Source organism: Moschus berezovskii, chromosome 17, assembly GCF_049115385.1.
Source record: "Moschus berezovskii isolate FMDL1 chromosome 17, NW_MosBer_1.0, whole genome shotgun sequence".
Classification (NCBI taxonomy): Eukaryota; Metazoa; Chordata; class Mammalia; order Artiodactyla; family Moschidae; genus Moschus; species Moschus berezovskii.
In genome coordinates this window covers 53,052,370-53,072,898 of record NC_142476.1, presented here as the reverse complement: position 1 = coordinate 53,072,898, position 20,529 = coordinate 53,052,370, and the positions used below count along the sequence as shown (strand labels likewise).

The following is a 20,529-nucleotide window of genomic DNA, read 5'->3' as shown; positions in this document are numbered from 1 at the left end:
GTCCCCAACAGGATAAACCCAAGGCGAAATACTCCAAGACACATATTAATCAAATTATCAAAGATCAAACACAAAGAACAAATATTAAAAGCAGCAAGGGAAAAGCAGCAAATAACACTCAAGGGGATTCCCATAAGGATAACAGCTGATCTTTCAACAGAAACTCTTCAGGCCAGAAGGGAGTGGCAAGATATACTTAAAGTGATGAAAGAAAATAACCTACAGCCCAGATTACTATACCCAGCAAGGATCTCATTCAAATATGAAGGAGAAATCAAAAGCTTTACAGACAAGCAAAAGCTGAGGGAATTCAGCATCACCAAACCAGCTCTCCAACAAATGCTAAAGGATCTTCTATAGACAGGAATCACAGAAAGAGTGTATAAACTTGAACCCAAAGCAATAAAGAAAATGGCTACGGGATCGTACTTATCAATAATTACCTTAAACGTAAATGGGTTGAATGCCCCAACCAAAAGACAAAGGCTGGCTGAATGGATACAAAAACAAAACCCCCATATAGGTTGTCTACAAGAGACCCACCTCAAAACGAGGGACGCATACAGACTGAAAGTGAAGGGCTGGAAAAAGATAGTCCATGCAAATAGAGACCAAAAGAAAGCAGGAGTAGCAATACTCATATCAGATAAAATAGACTTTAAAACAAAGGCTGTGAAACGAGACAAAGAAGGAAACTACATAATGATCAAAGGATCAATCCAAGAAGAAGATATAACAATTATAAATATTTATGCACCTAACATAGGAGCACCGCAATATGTAAGACAATTACTAACAAGTATGAAAGGGGAAATTAACAATAACACAATAATAGTGGGAGATTTTAACACCCCACTTACATCTATGGATAGATCAACTAAACAGAAAATTAACAAGGAAACACAATCTTTAAATGATATAATAGAAGAGTTAGACCTAATAGATATCTATAGGACATTTCACCCCAAAACAATGAATTTCACCTTTTTCTCAAGCGCACACGGAACCTTTTCCAGGATAGATCACATCCTGGGACATAAATCTAGCCTTGGTAAATTCAAAAAAATTGAAATCATTCCAAGCATCTTTTCTGACCACAATGCAGTAAGATTAGATCTCAATTACAGGAGAATAACTGTTAAAAGTGCCAACATATGGAGACTGAACAACATGCTGCTGAATAATGAACAAATCATAGAAGAAATCAAAAGAGAAATCAAAATATGCATGGAAATGAATGAAAATGAAAACACAACAACCCAAAACCTCTGGGACACTGTAAAAGCAGTGCTAAGGGGGAAGTTCATAACAATACAGGCACACATCAAGAAACAAGAAAAAAGTCAACTAAATAACCTAACTCTACATCTAAAGCAACTAGAAAAGGAAGAAATGAAGAACCCCAGGGTCAGTAGAAGGAAAGAAATCATAAAAATTAGGGCAGAGATAAATGCAAAAGAAACAAAAGAGACCATAGCAAAAATCAACAAAGCCAAAAGCTGGTTCTTTGAGAAGGTGAATAAAATTGACAAACCACTAGCCAGACTCATCAAGAAACAAAGGGAGAAGAACCAAATCAATAAAATTAGAAATGAAAATGGAGAGATCACAACTGACAACACAGACATACAAAGGATTATTAGAGAATACTATCAGCAATTATATGGCAATAAAATGAATAACCTGGAAGAAATGGACAAATTCCTAGAAAAGTACAACTTTCCAAAACTGAACCAGGAAGAAATAGAAAATCTGAACAAACCCATCACAAGCACGGAAATTGAAACTGTAATCAAAAATCTCCCAGCAAACAAAAGCCCAGGTCCAGACGGCTTCACAGCTGAATTCTACCAAAAATTTAGAGAAGAGCTAACACCTATTCTACTCAAACTCTTCCAGAAAATAGCTGAGGAAGGGAAACTTCCAAACTCATTCTATGAGGCCACCATCACCCTAATCCCAAAACCTGGTAAAGACCCCACAAAAAAAGAAAACTACAGGCCAATATCACTGATGAACATAGATGCAAAAATCCTTAACAAAATTCTAGCAATCAGAATCCAACAACACATTAAGAAGATCATACATCATGACCAAGTGGGCTTTATCCCAGGAATGCAAGGATTCTTCAATATCCGCAAATCAATCAACGTAATACACCACATTAACAAACTGAAAAATAAAAATCATATGATTATCTCAATAGATGCAGAGAAAGCCTTCTACAAAATTCAACATCCATTTTTGATAAAAACCCTCCAGAAAGTGGGAATTGAAGGGACATACCTCAACATAATAAAAGCTATATATGACAAACCCACAGCAAACATTATCCTCAATGGTGAAAAACTGAAAGCATTTCCCCTAAAGTCAGGAACAAGACAAGGGTGCCCACTCTCACCACTACTATTCAACATAGTTCTGGAAGTTTTGGCCACAGCAATCAGAGCAGAAAAAGACATAAAAGGAATACAAATTGGAAAAGAAGAAGTAAAGCTTTCACTGTTCGCTGATGATATGATCCTCTACACAGAAAACCCTAAAGACTCTACCAGAAAACTACTAGAGCTAATCAATGATTACAGTAAAGTTGCAGGATATAAAATCAACACACAGAAATCCCTTGCATTCCTATACACTAATAATGAGAAAATAGAAAGAGAAATTAAGGAAACTATTCCATTCACTGTTGCAATGAAAACAATTAAATACTTAGGAATATATCTACCTAAGGAAACAAAAGACTTGTACATAGAAAACTATAAAACACTAGTGAAAGTAATCAAAGAGGACACGAATAGATGGAGAAATATACCGTGTTCTTGGATTGGAAGAATAAATATTGTAAAAATGAGTATACTACCCAAAGTAATTTATACATTCAATGCAATCCCTATCAAGCTACCAACAATATTTTTCACAGAACTAGAACAAATAATCTCACAATTTGTATGGAAATACAAAAAACCTCGAATAGCCAAAGCAATCTTGAGGAAGAAGAATGGAACAGGGGGAATTAACCTGCCGGACTTCAGGCTCTATTACAAAGCCACAGTCATCAAGACAGTATGGTACTGGCATAAAGACAGAAATATAGATCAATGGAACAAAATAGAAAGCCCAGAGATAAACCCACGCTCCTATGGACACCTTATCTTCGACAAAGGAGGCAAGAATATAAAATGGAGAAAAGACAGTCTCTTTAACAAGTGGTGCTGGGAAAACTGGTCAGCCACTTGTAAAAGAATGAAACTAGAACACTTCCTAACACCATACACCAAAATAAACTCAAAATGGATTAAAGATCTAAATGTAAGACCAGAAACTATAAAACTCCTAGAGGAGAACGTAGGCAAAACACTCTCCGACATAAATCACAGCAGGATCCTCCAAGACCCACCTCCCAGAATATTGGAAATAAAAGCAAAAATAAACAAATGGGACCTAATTAAAATCAAAAGCTTCTGCACAGCAAAGGAAACTCTAAGCAAGGTGAGAAGACAGCCTTCAGAATGGGAGAAAATAATAGCAAATGAAGCAACTGATAAAGGATTAATCTCCAAATTATACAAGCAGCTCCTGCAGCTTAATTCCAGAAAACTAAGTGACCCAATCAAAAAATGGGCCAAAGAACTAAACAGACATTTCTCCAAAGAAGACATAAAGATGGCTAATAAACACATGAAAAAATGCTCAACATCCCTCATCATCAGAGAAATGCAAATCAAAACCACAATGAGATACCATTTCACACCAGTCAGAATGGCTGCTATCCAAAAGTCTACATGCAATAAGTGCTGGAGAGGGTGTGGAGAGAAGGGAACCCTCTTACACTGTTGGTGGGAATGCAAACTAGTACAGCCACTATGGAGAACAGTGTGGAGATTCCTCGGAAAACTGGAAATAGAACTGCCATATGATCCAGCGATCGCACTCCTGGGCATACACACCGAGGAAACCAGAATTGAAAGAGACACATGTACTCCAATGTTCATTGCAGCACTGTTTATAATAGCCAGGACATGGAAGCAACCTAGATGTCCATCTGCAGATGAATGGATAAGAAAGCTTTGGTACATATACACAATGGAGTATTTCTCAGCCATCAAAAAGAATGCATTTGAATCAGTTTTAATGAGGTGGATGAAATTGGACCCAATTATACAGAGTGAAGTAAGCCAGAAAGAAGAACATCAATACCGTATATTAACGCATATATATGGAATTTAGAAAAATGGTAACCTGAACCCTGTATAAGAGAGTGCAAAAGAGACATAGGCATTTAGAACAGTCTTTGGGACTCTGTGGGAGAGGGTGAAGGTGGAATGATTGGAGAGAATGGAATTGTAGCATGTATATTATCATAAGTGACCAGTCCAGGTTCGACGCATAAATTTTCCTCTGTTCATTTCTTTGCATTTGTGCTTTTTTAATAAAATTCTTTTTTAGAAATTAAAAAAAAAAGAAAAAAAAATAAACCTTTCTGAGTATCTTTGTGAATGGGTGTTTCTGAATGAGATTAGCATTTCAATTGGTGGATTCACTAAAGTAGATCACCTTTCCCAGGGAGGTTGAGCATCATACAATCCATTTAGGGCCTGAAAAGAACAAAAAGAGGAAGGAGGAATTCACCCCTTTTGCTCCCTGCTGGCCTCCCATTGGTCTTCTGCCCTTGCTCTGGGATTTATCCCATGGTTCCCCTAATTTCCAGGATTTTGAACTCAGACTGAATTATACCACCAACTTTCCTGGGTCTCCAGCTTGCAGGTGGCAGACTGTGGGACTCCTCCCCAGCTACATGAGCCAATTCCTCATAACAAACAAAACCCCAGAAGGAGCAGTCCGCAGTGGAGGAGTAGTCTAATGCTCCGGAAGCTAAGTTAAGAGTTTCCTTCTCCTTTCTGTTTCTCCTGTCTTCACTCTCTTCTTCCGTCCCAAAGCTGGAGGCAGTAGCTGGTGGAAGGAAAGAAACATGGACAGGGCTGTGCTAGCAGGGTTGCCTCACCCGTGTGTGTGCTGTGACACTCACCACCCAAAGGTGTCTCCTCACCTTCCACTTTTTATTCAACACCTGGAAGCTAAAGGTGCTTAGAGGTGAATGAGTTCATGCACTGACCTCTGGATTTTCTAGTCTTTAAGAGTTTGCTACCAGTGGAGTAGAGTGGTAAAACCCAGTTGATATGGGTTGAATTGTCTTTCCTACCCATTCATACATTAAAGTCTTAGCCCCCAGTACCTCATATTGTGATGTCTTTGGAGACAGACCTTTACAGAGAGAATTAAATTTAGTTAAAGAGGTCATTGAACTCCTTAGGTCTGCTCACCTGAGGTCTTGGCTTTTGAAAGTTATACCTATGACAGCAAATAAAAACCAAAATACCAGATAGGGTGAAAGAGGGTAAGTTGGAGAAAAGATGGAAAGATTGTTTGAGAAGGACCAAAAGCAATAGGAGATGGGGGTGGGAAAGAAGGAACTCCTCAGTTTGCCTGGTGTCATCATGGGCAAGACCTCAAAACCAGGCACAAACCTTTTAGTTACACACACACACACACACCCATAACTTTAGCACCCTGCAATCACAGCTCCCAACCCAAAGGAATTATCTGATGGTTAGAATCTGTACTCTTCTCTTCCACAAACTATCACACAAAGTTCAAGGAGAACATTTATAAGATTATTTTATTTCATGGGGCAAAGATTCTGTCATATACAACTGGATCCACCTGAAGCATTAGAAGCCAACTATAGTAAACACATCTTATGCATGTTCATGCTGCCACAAGAACTATCCCTTTTCCTTTAGAAGCGCTGCTTGTTATTGGAGCTCATGGTAACCAGGCAACATGCAAGGGCAGATGCTGGCGCTGGGTTCCCTGTGGGGCAACCTGTTTTTCCCAACCTCCTCTCCAAACATACATTCTTCATGTAGTGAGGCCCATTTATCAAAAGTCTTGTGGTTTTCATGCAAAAAAACCCCCCTACACTTTATAGCCTTTGCTTCAAATCACCAGAAAACTTACACTATCTTGGTTAAATATCCGTTTAAGAGCAGACAGAGGAAAAGAATATCTATAATAACATGGAATCTTCTCAATCCCCAGACGGCTCTCCCCGCCCAGTCGGACCGGTGACCGTGCACATTCTTCTGGGTTAATGCAAGCTTGGAGAGCAGAGAAAAGTTGTGTGGGCCTTGGCTGACTGGCTCTCCCTTCAAGAGCCCTGAACATCATCTCCTTCTGCCTTTTCTGACAGCTTGGCAGCTTTTCACATCCGGAAGAGCTTGATGTCATAGGTGACCATGTTGAAGTTGTCCCAGGCAAAGAGCTTCCTCTCCAGGGGGTTGTAGTCGATCATGCTGCTGTACTTGTAGCGGTTCTTGAACGGGACGGTCAGGGCCTTGCTGCTCCCCGTGCCCGTGTCATAGGCGAGGTTGACAGTGGCGTCGGGCGAGGAGTAGCTGCTGACCGTGTACAGGGTGCCACAGATGATGAAGGCGTTGGCGACGGACTGCTTACGGATGTTGGTCTCCCAGGTCTGCTCGAGCTCCAGCGTCTCCGGGTTCAGCTTGGAGAGGACGATGGCGCCTTTGGCCGCCTCGGTGCTGTAGATGACCCAGAGGCCTGTCTCGTCCACAGCCAGGTCGATGTCGGTGTAGCCGCCCCAGGAATAGGGGAACTGCCCGTGGTAGCCGGCTCCGGGGATCTCCTTCTCGGCCTTCAGCGCCTCGGTGCGCAGGTCGTACCGGAGCACCGTCCTGGACTCGGCCGCCTGGAAGTAGAGGCTGCCCCGGTAGACCACGGCGCCCGTGCTCTCCAGCGGCCGGGGCAGCACGTGCACCTTGGACGGGTAGCCCTGCGTGAACTGCCTGGTGAGGTCGTACTCAAACACCTGGCGGATGTCTGTGCCCACGGTGTCGATTCTCCAGGTGGTCTCCGGGGTATAGGGGAAGGCGGCCTGGGGGTCTCTCATCCACACGCCGTACTTGCCCGTGATGGTTTCAGCTGTTCTCAGAGTGACGGGTTCTCCTACCCAAACGAGTTCTCCGCATCCTGGCGAATGAAAGCAAAACAAAAACTGTGTATACACCATCATTCCAGGATGTGGAGCATGGCAGAGCTCGCAGAAGTGAGAACCCCAGAGGCAGACGGTCCAGGTTTAAACCTAAGCTTTTTTTCTGTTATCTTTGTGTTTGTGTGTGTCAGTGGTTCAATCATGTCCAACTCTGTGACCCTGTGGACTGTAGCCCGCCAGGCTCCTCTGTCCAAGGGATTCTCGAGGCAAGAGTACTGGAGTGGGTTGCCATTTCCTTCTCCAGGGGATCTCCAGGGAGCAAACCCACATCTTCTGCATTGCAGGCAGATTCTTTACTGTCTGAGCCACCGGGGAAGCCCCTTCAATTTTTAGATATCATAAAAATTCAGTTGTTGTTGGGGAGGAAACTAAGGCACACGACCCCCTACCCCAGGCCTCTATTTGCCAGTCCAGAGAAGCACAAATGGGTGGTTTCAGATTATGAAAAATCATTTTCCACAATATTCCAAACTGTCCTCAAAAGTTCTCCTCAAACTTTATCCTGGCTAGTGAGTGATGTTAAAAGCTAACACTAGTAAACTGTTAGTGAAAGCGTTAGTCACTCAGTCTTGTCTGACTCTGTGCAACCCCATGGGCTGTAGCCCTTCAGGTTCCTCTGTCCATGGAATTCTTCAGGCAAGAATACTGGAGTAGGGTTGCCATTCCCTCCTCCAGGGGATCTTCCTGACCCAGGGATCAAACCCAGGTCTCCTGCACTGCAGGCAGATTCTTTACCATCTGAGCCACTAGGGAAGCCCCAACCCTAGTAAATAAAATGCCAAAGAATAAAACATCAACAAAAAAAACCCTGGACCTTGCCACTTGCCACTTGTGTGACTTTCAATAACTTACTTTACTTTCTAAGATTCAGTATTCTCATTTGTAAAGGGAGATAAGAGTAATGTTTTGGGTAGTAGGGTTGTAAGTTTTACATGTAATTATACATGTTAAGTGCTTGGTATGGAGTAAATGCCCAGGAAATATTATTTGATCACCATGTAATATGAATCCAAGTACATCTGACCTTTGAACAACACAGGTTTAAATTATACGTGGATTGTTTTCAATAAATACTTCAACTTGGTATTGGTTGTAAAGATAAAGGCTGCACAGAGCACTTCACACTATATTTGTATATTTTTCTAAACCTGGGCAAGTTCTCATGGTGTTCATTATATTACTCTTTATGATTTTTATGTCTGGTTTATTTCATCATTTTAACAGTGAGATTAAAATCAAGTCATTATAATCATCTCAATAAAACAAAGTTTTTCAAGCCCTTCCCCAATGGACCACACATACTTCAGCCATTATTTTAATACAATAAAATCTGAATATGATTTTTAAAATGAAGAGATAGTTGAGAACTATTTGAATCACAACACATCGTTGTATTATAATGGATATCTCAATCTTCTTAGAGAAAGTGGAAGTTCTTTGTTGCCCATATCTCAAGGAATCTTATTTTGAATATTTTAAAACTCCCCATCCTCCTGCATGCCTTACTGTGCTAGCAATAACTGTCAATATTACAGACAGTCCCTGTTTCTAAAAGACACAGTCTTCATCATCTTAAAGTCAGGCTTTCAGGGAACACCTTGGAGAGGGGCAATGCTACTTTTCCTTAGTACCCAAAATTAAAGAAAGATACCTTTAGATAACAATATGCTGGGATGGTACATGGTGTCTGTCTGGCCCCAAGATAAAGATATGAAAGATCTACTTGCAAAATGTCATTTTTCAGATGCAATCCATTCTATATGACAACCAAGTGGGAAAAACGGATACATCTCTCATCTTCCCCTGGGGCAGTGCAGTCTCCATGATAAGTGTAAGTGACAAAATACAGAGCTGTGCTAGGAAAGATCGACTCCCTGCCAGTTCACCCTGGAAAGGGAGCAGAAAAGGGATTCTGTTCTTTTCCCCCTTTCCTGCCTCTGCTCAGGGGGGTTACTTGTCTACCTGCCTCCTGCATAGTGAACTGACCAACTCTGAGCACAGAACTAGAGCGTGTGGCTACAGAAGAGGATAAACTTCACTGCATACCAGTGCCTCCCTCTTCATTCCTGGGATGACCGGACGGGCTCTCCTTCAAGATTTGGGAAGCAGGAACCTCTGTTAACTCTGACTTCAGTTCCTGGAAGTCCATGTTCTCCAAATTCCATTTAGCAACTATATTAAAAGAAAGAGGCAAGATTGTACTGTGAGGAAGAAGGTCTAAGGCTGGACTATATTGAGGATGGGGTTTAAATCGGGTTTCAAAGATATGACTGTGTTTGAGATTTGTTTTAAGATAATAAGTGTGGTTGGGGAGGGGGAAGGACGACGAAACAAGACTGGGCAGTGCTGACAGCCCAGCTGTGCTTACCTGGGCTGAGCTGGGTGATGGGTATGTTAGGGTTTGTGTTATTCTCTCTACTTTTGTGAATGTTTGAAAAATTCCATAATAAAAAACTTGTGCATGTGTACTCAGTCGCTAAATCATGTCCGACTTCTTGTGACCCCATGGACTGTAGCCTGCCAGGTTCTTCTGTCCATGGGATTTTCCAGACAGGAATACTGCAGTGGGTTGCCACTTCCTTCTCCAGGGAATCTTCCTGACTCGGGATTGAACCCTCATTCCCTGCACCTCCTGGGAAGCCCATAATAAAAAGCTCACAAATAATAAATTGGATAGCAACATGCCTAGTATATAGTATTCAAAATAAAGTAAACTTGTACACAGTTAAAATGGTTCCCACTAGAAGGTCTGATTTATGAGTAGGTGAGGTCTGATGCTGGGATATTGGGAAGATTCTCAGTATCTTCTGGGATGCCTGAAATTCAACAATGAACAAATTCCCTGCATGACTTGTTTTTTTTCCCTTGTCACAATACAAGTATGTCTGTAAAAAGTAACATGTTAAGCTTTACATGCTCAGCTGCAATATTCTGTCAGATCCCTTTCCAAAGCTAGTTGTGGACAAGGAAGGATTCCTATAGGAATTTGGTGGAGGGTTTGAACCATGGAGAAGGGGAGAGGTGTGGAGGACATTGGTTAGATATTAAGTTACTGCTATCACTACTTTGATTAGCATTATGGCATATAGCAGCCCTTGACTATAACAGGAACAGCTGTTTTAAAATGTAAGATGGATTGTAGTTCAGGTATGGTGAAGCCAACAGGCTTCCCGGGTGGCTCAGTGGTAAAGAGTCCACCTGCAATACAGGAGAGTTCAATCCTTGGGTTGGGAAGATTCCCTGGAGGAGGAAATGGCAGCCCACTCCAGTATTCTTGCCCGGGAAATCCCATGGACAGAGGAGCCTGGCAGATTACAGTCCATGGGGTAACAAACAGTCCATGGGGTCAGTTACAGTCCATGACTCAGACTAAACGATAGCAATGGTGAGGCCAACAGATCAGGAGACACTGCCATAGCTGTTATACTCACTGATCTCTAGAGGAGGGGGTACACCCCTCCACAGGGGGCCACCCAGGGGATCACCAGGATTGTTCAGGAGGGAGGGGGAACATGGGCGAGCACTTTACGTGATTTCCAGGGGAAGGAACTAGTGAGGCAGGATAAGCAGGTTTAGGATTGGCTACTTTGGATAATTTCTGCAAGGTTTTGAAGTGTGGGAGCTGTCCCTGGGTATCTGGGGCCTGGCCCTCACTGATCAGGGTGGAGGAATAGTGGCCCTGAGTGTGAGTTCGAAGGACGAGTGGGCAGGTTTTGGGCTCTGGATTGGTTGGTTTAAATATGAAAGATGTGCTTACAGTTGAGTCATTTACTATCTTTTGTAATACTGCCCTGTGAGGGGCAGTCCCTTCTGTAGCAGCAAGGCCGAGATGTCAAAGTATTGGAATAAAAAAGATATGCTCAAAGCCCTCCTGGATGTGCCCACATTTCAGTAATCTTAAACCACACATTCTTTCACATTTTCTCATGTCTGGAATCAAGGCGCCCTCTCATGGTTGCTGGTATTTAGCTTCAATGAAGCGCTTCCCTGGTGGCTCAGATGGTAAAGAATCTGCTCACAATGCAGGAGACCCAAGTTCGATACCTGGGTTGGAAAGATTTCCTGGAAAAGGAAATGGAAACCTACTCCGGTGTTCTTGCCTGGAGAATTCCATGGACAGAGGAGCCCAGTGGGCTACAGTCTGTGGAGTTTAGCTTCAGTGAACTGCAGTATTAGAAATGTTTCTCCCTGAAAGGAGGCAGGGAAAGCACCCAGCTAAAAAGCCCTGAGGCTTGGGCTGGGCCAGGGAGCTGGGGGTGGTATTTGTGTGTGGCCTGGCAGCACAGCCAGCCCTGACTCATCCTGATCCCTGATCCCCAATGCAGTCTCCACCCTGCCTTTAGTGCAGCTGTTCAGCTGGCCTCCTGGAGAGTGTGACTGCCCAGGAGGTGGAGGTGGAGGGTGCCATCCTCACACCCGGGGATGTTCCTAGACTGGGCTGCCTGAGGGGTTAAAAGCTCTAAGTCAAAATGTGTAACCAACTGAGGTCATCCTGGTTATGCACCCAAACTCCGGGGTAACTGGGAGTACCCCTAGGGGTGCAGAGGGTCTTCATTGTCTGCAGCCTTGGCAAGCTGTTGATCCATCCCACCAGCCAGCCCCTCTGGAGCACCTGTGAGGTGCAAGGCTGCTGCTGCTGCTTAGTCGCTTCAGTCGTGTCCGACTCTGTGCGACCCCATAGATGGCAGCCCACCAGGCTCCGCCGTCCCTGGGATTCTCCAGGCAAGAACACTGGAGTGAGTTGCATTTCCTTCTCCAGAAGTGCAAGGCTAGATATGGAGAAAAAGGGTGAATAAGATTCAGTTTGTTCCCTGGTTCCCTTCAGAATCCCCAGAGGAATTCCCAGTCTGGCAAGTCCTCTTGGCCAAGAAGTAACATGGGTTCATTTTGGGAATCAGACACATTTGATCCAAATGGTTCCTGGGGAGTCTTGGGACATTAATTCGGTTCCCTGAATCGCCTCCCTGTCTGCAGAGCTGTGGAGGTGAGGTTTCAGGTGAGCGAGAAATATCATCGTAGTGGCATCTGTGCAAGCTAGAGAGCTCCCTCACCCTTCCCTAGCTCCCTGCTCATCTGCTCCGTGACTCACAGTTGCCATCGATGGAGGGTCACTGTGAGCCCGCCCTCCCCTGCACCCAGCTCTGTCCTCTGTGCATATGATACAAATTATTTCACTCACTGAATGTACCTAGTATGGTCATATAACGCAGTGAGAAATTTTACTGAAAAAAAGATGCATAGTGAGAAAAGTAGAGGTATATACCTGCCAGTCGGTAAGAAGAAAGTTAAGAAAAGTGGGGGGATTTCCTGGTGGTCCAGTGGTTAAGACTCTGTGCTTTCAGGGCGGGGGGACCCAGGTTCAATCCCTGGTTGAGGAACTAAGATCCCGCAAGCTGTGTAGTTCAGCCAAAAAAGAAAGAAAGAAAAATCCCATTTTTAGCCACAGGGAAAAAAGAAATGTGAAGGGGGAGAAACCCAAAGTTACAGGCATTTTCCCAGGTAACTTCCTTGAAGACAGCTAAAGTACTGGCACTGAAATACTGAAAAACAGTTTATTTGTGAAAAGAGATGATTAAGAGGTATTTATGGCAGCCCGTTCCAGTGTTCTTGCCTGGAGAATCCCAGGGACGGGGGAACCTGGTGGGCTTCCGTTTATGGGGTCACACAGAGTCAGACACGACTGAAGTGACTTAGCAGCAGCAGCAGCATAGCTCCTTCCACATTTCAAAGCAGTTTTATATAAATTATTTATGTGATCTGTTGTCTTCACAAGTTTTAGAAAAATAGAATAAGGCTTTAGAACCATAGTCTGCACCTAATGTAACTATGGCCACTTACTCAGTGCCTATGAGCCAGGTACCATGCTAGGCTCTTCTATTCCACATAGCAGTCCTAAAAGGGAACGTTATGATCCTCATTTAGCAAAAGAAGACACAGGCTCAGAGAGGTTAAGTTACTTGCCCAAGGTCACACAGCTGGTAAGTGGTGGGACTGGGACTTGAGCCCATATCTGTCATGGTCACGGCAGCTGTGAACCTTTCCACCTTATGGTGGGGTTGAGTGTCAGTTACAAATGCCTGTCGGTGCTGAATGCATAGATGATGCACCCTTTCAAAGATGCTCTCTAAAACACAAGGCATTTCTCTTCTAAAGTGAGCACAACGCTAAGCTTTCTCAGTAGAGGGTGCTAGAGGGACACTGCAGGGGAAGTGAGAGGGTCTCCTGCAGGGACCGGGTTGGTGGGCACCAGTGTGAGGACACCTGGTGGAACCCTGCACAGGCACGAGTCCAGGACCTGGTTCATCTGTGACCTTGCCACCTCAGACTGGCCATAACCTTTCCACAGCCCTTGCTACATGGCACCCCAAGTCCCTGCACAGGGACCCCCCCTACTCTATGGACCTCTGCAAGCCCCCACACTGGTTCTGCAGAGTTCCTGCAGCCTGGCTCAGACTCAAGGCTAACCGGCCAGCCTCTCTGCTGTCTCATGGGTTGAAACCCACTTTCCTCCATGAAGCCAGGACCATTCCAAGTCTGTGCTCCCTCTGGTTCCCCTCGCTCAGACCTAGGGTGCCATGCAGAGTTTACTTTATCTCATAGTTGCTCCTCTTTCATCACTTATTCTTTATGTGAAGCATCCCTGACTGAGTCTGCTATGTGGTTTCTGACTCCAGTATGAACCCAGACTGCTACCAGAAGCTCTACAAGAGCCTGGAAGATGCTGCTTAGCTCTTTGGGGTGGGGGTGACCCACTCCTGGAGCTGACTCAGATTCCAGTGGGTGACTCACACACGCATAGCTCCCAGGCGGTGCACCCAAAGGGTTATCTTGCCATCAACTCTTCTCCCCCTACACATGCCTGACTGGTTCCCAGTTCCTTTCCTGGTCCCACCAAAGCCCTCAGGGCTCTGACCAAGGGCCTTTCTCCCTGCCTTCCCGCCCCCCCTCACCCCACCCCGCATCCAATCCCTTTAATCACTTTTTGCAGGAACCACGCCTCATGGCTTTTTTTGGAGTAAACAAGAATCACAATAAAACATAATGTCAGGGAATAGCTTCCAGAATGACTGCAAGGCCAGTTCTCACTTGGCAGGTGGGATGCCTGGCTTGCAAGCCTGCTGGCTGTTGTGTGGCTGTGTCAGCCAGGAGCACCTGGCAATGGTCCGATTCCCAGAGCAGAGCCGGGCATGAGAACTGAAGCCTGTGGGAGAGGATACAGAGCCCAAAAGGCAGGGAAGCTGTTGTGTGAAGGGGCCTGGCAGGGCCAGAAGTCATACTTTCCTAATTCAGTCCAGCCATGTACCAGCTGTGTGACTTTGGACACGTTCCTCAAACTCTCTGAGCCTCAGAAGTCTTAGCTCAAACTGAAAATGAAATGGTCCTCAACAAAAAATGTAACAAAAGGCTAAAGTTTCTCTGGAATGTTTGAGAATCACTCAAATTTCATTCTGAATGTGTGTGGGGGGAAACAAAAAGAGGCTATGAAAAGATTAAGAACTATATTGTATCGGACAGCTAAAAAATTTTAGGGGGTTGTTTCTATGAAAATCCAGTCTTTCTGTGGTTGAAAAGTTCATATTGATGACAAAGTTTTGGAAATATTTTCTTCATGCTCTATCCTGACTCCTTCACCACTGCTTTATAGACACACGCTAGAGAGCTTAACCTGAGTTGATTAACTTGCTTGCATACCATGCACACACACACACACACACACACAATATATATATCTAAGGTACATAAGGTTTCATAACACATATATATATATGCAAATGACATTATAATTATTAGTGTAGCCATTTTCTATCTGCCTAAAAAGTTAGGTCAGTATATATACATGAAGAAGATGAAGAAAAAGAAGGGTGCTGATGAAGTCACAGGTTGTCTTGAATACTCTAGGAAACTGAAGATTTGCTAGCAGACTGCTATCCTGATTGCTGCTCCAACACCTATTGTCTCTGGAATCAATGCGTGTTACAGAAAAGATACATATGTGTTGACATTTTGATCTATAAATGACATTTTTAAACCACAGTGGAACTCAAGCAAAAGAAGCTCTTTGTAGTTAGAGTCCATTCCCTGGCTGTTCACTGTGTGCCACTCAGTGCATGCTTTCCACTTTACCTCAGGTTGGTAGTCATTCTCTGCATCCTGCAGTGCAGGAGATCCGGGTTCAATCCCTGGGTCGGGAAGATCCCCTGGAGGAGGGTATGGCAACCCACTCCAGTGTTCTTGCCTGGAGAATTCCATGGACAGAGGAGCCTGGCGGGTTCTGCAAGAACCCGTGCCCCCATCTGTGAATCAAGGAAATGCGATATATCCCATGGGATGATCCTTGGCCAACAGAGCACGGGATCCAGGGAGGAGTGCTCCCTTCCTCCGCTGCATTCCGCTCCTCAGAAGTCTTGTGGGGTCGAGCCTGTGCTGCCCACCATGGGGACCCGCTGGAGAATGCCCCTCACCGCCACCTTGTTGGTTCTCTTTCCTTTCCTGTCACACTCCTCCCGTCCCCAGTTCTCCTCCCTGGGATATGGTCATACAAACGCTGCCACAAGCCCACATGCTGGATTCTGTTCTCTGAGATGACCAGTCCAAAGCAGAGGAGAAATAAAGGGGGAAGTAGGGCTTCTCCTGTGACTCTACAAGCAACTCTAATTTTTCTCTGGTAATCTGTGTTTTCTACTTAGGAGTTATTTAAAAGATTTCCAGACATTTCTTTTTTAACTTTTGGGCTGGGCTGTGAGGCATGTGGGATCTAATTCCCCGACCAGGGATCGAACCCATGCCCCCTGCAGTAGGAAGCAGAGAATCTCAACTACTGGACCACTTGGGAAGTCCCTCCAGACATCTCACTACAAAACTATTACTACAACATTTTATATGTGTATTTTATTTAAACTCACACACATGCCAAAGCAAGTGTCTTCCGTAATTCTATGGGGACGTTTTTCCCTATGTAACAATTACCCAATAAAGTGGTGGTGACAATTTGAATTACAGGTGCAGTAAGAAAAAGGCCACCTACTCAGGCCTTTCCTCGGCTCACTCAGTGAGCTCTCACCCCCCACCCCCCATTCCCCAGGTATTGCCTCCCCTGCATATGGCACACTCACACCTGAGGCCCAGCACCCAAAGCAGCCCTTTACTCTCAAATCTAGGACCATGAGGCACATCTTTTGTTCCAAGCGTTCCTTTCCCTGTCACTCCAATGTAACCCTTTTGTCTTTCATCTTTAGGTTCTACAAACTAGAGGTCCCATCAGGGTCCTAGGAGCCACTGAACCTCGAGGTAGGGCTGAATTCTAGTCCCAGCTCTGCCACCAGTGGGCTGGCGGCTGGGGACCACTGAGTGACCTCTGTGGGCCTCAGTTTCCACGTCTGCTCAAATGAGCCAGAGATGCCAGATGCTCTCGAGGCTCCCTTTCCAGCTCTACATTCTTGTACTAATGTAATTTCCTGCTCATGAAAATCCCACTGCTAGAAAAGAGCTTCCGTCTGGACTTCACTCTAATAGGCTGTTGTCTTTATTTCAAAAGTAGAGCGGCTGGAATGGACAAAAAGAAATATAAAATCAGAGAACACATAGAATAAATTTCCAAAGATTTGTTAAATGACCACAAGACAATAAAAAAAAAAACGTTACCTCTATTTTTATAAACACACACTGCTTTTGTTCATTCAGTAAACAGTCTGAAATACATGCCTCATTAACACTTGTATTAATAATGATTCTTTCATTAGTGCTCAGAGACTTAAGTTCAACAAATCTTAGTTCTATCACTGATCAGCTCTTCAACCTGGGGTCCCTTGGCATCTTACTTTCCTTCACTGTAAAATTTAGGGGACTTCCTTGGTGGTCCAGTGGCTAAGACTCCATGCTCCCAGTACAAGGTGTCTGGGTTCGATCCCTGGTCAGGGAACTAGATCCCATATGCCACAACTAAAGATCCCATGCACTGCAAACAAGACCCAAAGTAGCCAAATAAATATACATTTTAAAAGAGAAAATTTAAAACTGAATCTCTTCGAACTCTAGCAATATAAAATTTTTAAAAATCCTTTATACTTTAGATTCATTTCACTTGAACCCCACAAAAATCATTATTCATCACAGGAATTTTCATTGCCATGTTATAGGTGAGAAACCAAGATGCAGAGACTAGATGACTTGCCCGAGGTCATACCCAGGCATCAACTCTTGGGTTTTCTGATCTCACACCCGCCTCTCTTCAGAAGTTTCCTGTCATCTTATTTTGAAGACTTTTTAAACCTTTAGAAAAGCTGAAAGAATAGTATTAATACAATAAACTCCCATGTGCTGTTCACTTAGATTTGTCAGTTTGTATTCTTTTTCCTTCTCTCTTTATATATTCATAATCTTTGTCAGACCATTTTAAAGTAAAGTGTAGACATTCCGACACCTCACCCCTAAGTGCTTGAGTATGTATCTCCTTAAAACAGGGCTATTCTTCATAACCACACTACCATCTCTCATCCAAGAAACTGAACATTAACTCAATAACGTAATCTGACAAGCAGTCTATATTCAAATTTCTTCAAGGATCCCAAACCTGTTCTCTGCAGCTTTGTGCCCCTGGATGCAGGAGCCACTCCAGGGTCACACACTGCACTTGGTCACTACATCTCTATGGTCCCCTTTAATCGAAAACAAGGTCCCCCACCTCCCTTTTTTTCTTTCTTGATGTCAATATCTTTGAAGACTCTAGGGTAGTTGTCCCATAACTGGATTTGCTTGTTTATTTCCTCATGACTGGAAAACTTATTAAACAGCAAATATTTGGGAGCACAATTTCACAAAAAGTGACAATGATACTGTCTTCCCAGCTACTGGGAAGAGTGCCCCCCGCCCTCAGCCCAGACACTCAGGGACTCACCTTCTGGCAGGGGCAGGATGAACAGAGCAGCATCTGAGGGAGCAAAAGCCACCTCAAAGTGACTTAAAGGCAGAGGCTCTCAGACTGAATCAACAGCAGGAAAACTTCCAGCATCAATCCTGTTAAAAATGGCAATACTACCCAAAGCCATCTACAGATTTAAGTCAATTACCTATCAAATTACCCAAAGGGCAGGAAAACTTCCAAACACACAAAAGGGTTGCTGCCTCTTTATTTTGCTGAGGAAGGCCATTAAAAAAACCCTATCGCCTATAATCATTTCATAAATAGAGGCCATTTTAACAACAAAAGGCAAGAATCAATAACCTCTGAACAAAGATTCATAAAAGGATAGTTTTCTAAAAGGAGAGTTGGCGACTTTCTACTGATCGTATATATAGGCATCTCATCTGGTCCTTCTATTTATCATTTTGCTGAGAATGGTGAAACCTGTCATGGGTGAGCACAAGAACCCAGAACCACTAACCTCAACAGAATTTTCAGGAGCTAATGTACTAGGAATATGTGAAAGCGGTTGCTTTGCCCTCCTTCATTTGTCTGCCTCATGCTACATGCGTGGTCTCTGGGAGAAAGGACGGGGCAGGAAGGATAGGCCTGGGCCACCTATAACAGGTCACCACGGATCCTGTCGCCTTCACCCCACGTCTTTACCTTCCCTGGAGCCTGAGGGCACGTCCTGAGAGCGGCTGTGGGCCTGGGGACACTGGCCCCTCCTCAGGCTTGCAACCTCCTGGCTGCTGCTTTCCAGCCTCCTGGCCAGATTCTCGTTCTCCGCCTGCAGCCGCCTCTTCTCCTCCTCCAGAGCTGACTTGTCACGGACGAGTTTGCTGAAGGCTGACTCCAGCTCCCGGGTTTGGGTTTCCAGCTGTTCTCGCTCTCTCCTCAGGGCTTCCAGCTCCCTCTGCAGCCCCGACTGGGTCTCCAAGGGCCCAGCAGGCTGGCCTGAGGTCAGGCGGTGGAGGAGGGCCTCAAGGGAGTTGAGGCGGGCGTTGGTGGACTCCAGGGTCGCGCGCTGTTCGCTGCTGTCTCTCTGCAGCTCCTGGATGGCCGACATGGCCTGGCCCTGCTCAGGGCAGCTGGACTCACTGGGGCTGGCCACGCTGAAGGTGTACTGGCATCGGCCACTCCGGTCGTTGGCTTTCTGGAACTGGGCTGTCCTGGCCCCCACACCTCCTACCAGGCAGGCTAGCAGTAGCAGCTGGACCGCTGGCATCTTGGGACTGTGGTGGCAGCGATGTGTTTGGAGGCCCTCAGTGCAGAGACTGGGCGAGGCTCCTCAGACACTGTCCCTCAACGAGAGGTGTCTGGATGGGTGGCCTTGCTGGTTCCTTCCCCAGCTCCACAGAGACTCATATATGCTGGGAGCCAGCCCTGTGTGGGGGGAGAACGAGGTGGCCACGTGAGGCCGGGTGGGGCCATGCACAGGCGGGGGGGTGTTTTCACACTGCCAGCAAGATTCTTAAAAAATGACCTTCCAGAAGTCTGTTTTGAATTTCTTTTAAAAAAGAATGCCCCACTTTCCGCAACCCACACCCCCAACAAAGTCCCTGTATCCCCGGCCTGTTTTCTCACACACCCTCACACGTGCCCACCTCACTACTTGTGTGTCCGTTTCAACAAGGATTTACTTCTAGTTCATATTTCCATGTACTCTGCAAACTTTCTCGAGAACCTGCTCTGTGTCAGGCCCTGTCCTAGAAAATGAGGATACATCCATAGCTAAGACAAGCCCCTCTGTCCCTGTAGCAGTGACAGAGATGAAAGAAGCTGGGCAGGGTACAAGGGCAAAATGCCACCAGGTTTCAGGGAAACCTTTAGCCAACCTCTAAAAGCAGTTGGAAGCAGAATTCTTCCCCTGTCCCTCACTATAAAACAAGACCGGGTGTGTCTCCGGAAGGACTTTCTGACTTCAGTCTTGCATCTCAGGCACCAAAGTCAATGATTACCTCTGGACTAGTTCTCTTATTATAAGTTTGCACTCGTGCATGTGCAAATGCCATCAGTCTAGCTGATGACATCTGTGGACCCGTTCCCAGGAAGATGTTTTTAAATGTATATAGGATTGTAAAGAAAACATATGATATTGAAATACTACTACTGAAAGATTTTAAAAATTGAAATATTCATGTCCTTTTCATTAACATATTTAAAATAAGATCTGGGGGGGTGTTTCTAATTTCAAAGTAGTTTTGAGTGTAAATGCTATTGTATGCTATCTGCAACAACTGTAATTTGAAATATAAAATGTCTATGATCTCTATTGGTGGTGACAAAGTCACAGATACTGCTGATACAATTTTGGATTTATGAAAGGAAATGTTAAAGTCCAATTTTAGTTTAAAAGTGGTAAAAAAATAAAGATGAAATTATTTTCCATTTAAATTCACAGGCTTTCTGTTAATAATCCTTTCCTTATATTAATAAACCTAAAGAGAAAAATCCCCCCCAATAAAACAAACAAAATCCATCAAGTATACAAATCAGAACATGTGTAACAGCCTCATCAGTAACTTTTAAAATAATGTTTGCATTGAAGCAATTG

The 20,529-nt window shown here is 44.4% G+C and overlaps 1 protein-coding gene across 2 annotated transcripts; it reads right to left on the bottom strand.

Moving 5' to 3' along the window:
- Positions 1 to 5,661: 5,661 nt before the first annotated feature.
- MYOC (myocilin) lies at positions 5,662 to 19,347 on the bottom strand. Of its 2 annotated transcripts, XM_088845469.1 has the most exons (3): positions 18,639 to 19,347; positions 9,119 to 9,244; positions 5,662 to 7,050 (listed from the first exon to the last, which is right to left on the bottom strand). In XM_088845469.1, the coding sequence occupies exons 1-3, from the start codon at positions 19,198 to 19,200 to the stop codon at positions 6,266 to 6,268; spliced, it is 1,473 nt and encodes a 490-aa protein (XP_088701595.1). In that variant the 5' UTR covers positions 19,201 to 19,347; the 3' UTR covers positions 5,662 to 6,265. The 2 variants fall into 2 exon arrangements, with proteins under 2 accessions (XP_088701595.1, XP_088701596.1); XM_088845470.1 differs by lacking the exon at positions 9,119 to 9,244.
- Positions 19,348 to 20,529: the final 1,182 nt, after the last annotated feature.

Excerpts from the sequence above, each read along its gene's own strand:
- MYOC (XM_088845469.1), bottom strand. The coding sequence starts at position 19,200 with ATGCCAGCGGTCCAGCTGCTACTGCTAGCCTGCCTGGTAGGAGGTGTG. Across the intron at positions 9,245-18,638 it reads GCCCTCAGGCTCCAGGGAAG|TTGCTAAATGGAATTTGGAG; the intron begins GTAAAGACGTGG and ends CTTTTAATATAG. Across the intron at positions 7,051-9,118 it reads GAATGAAGAGGGAGGCACTG|GATGCGGAGAACTCGTTTGG; the intron begins GTATGCAGTGAA and ends TTCATTCGCCAG.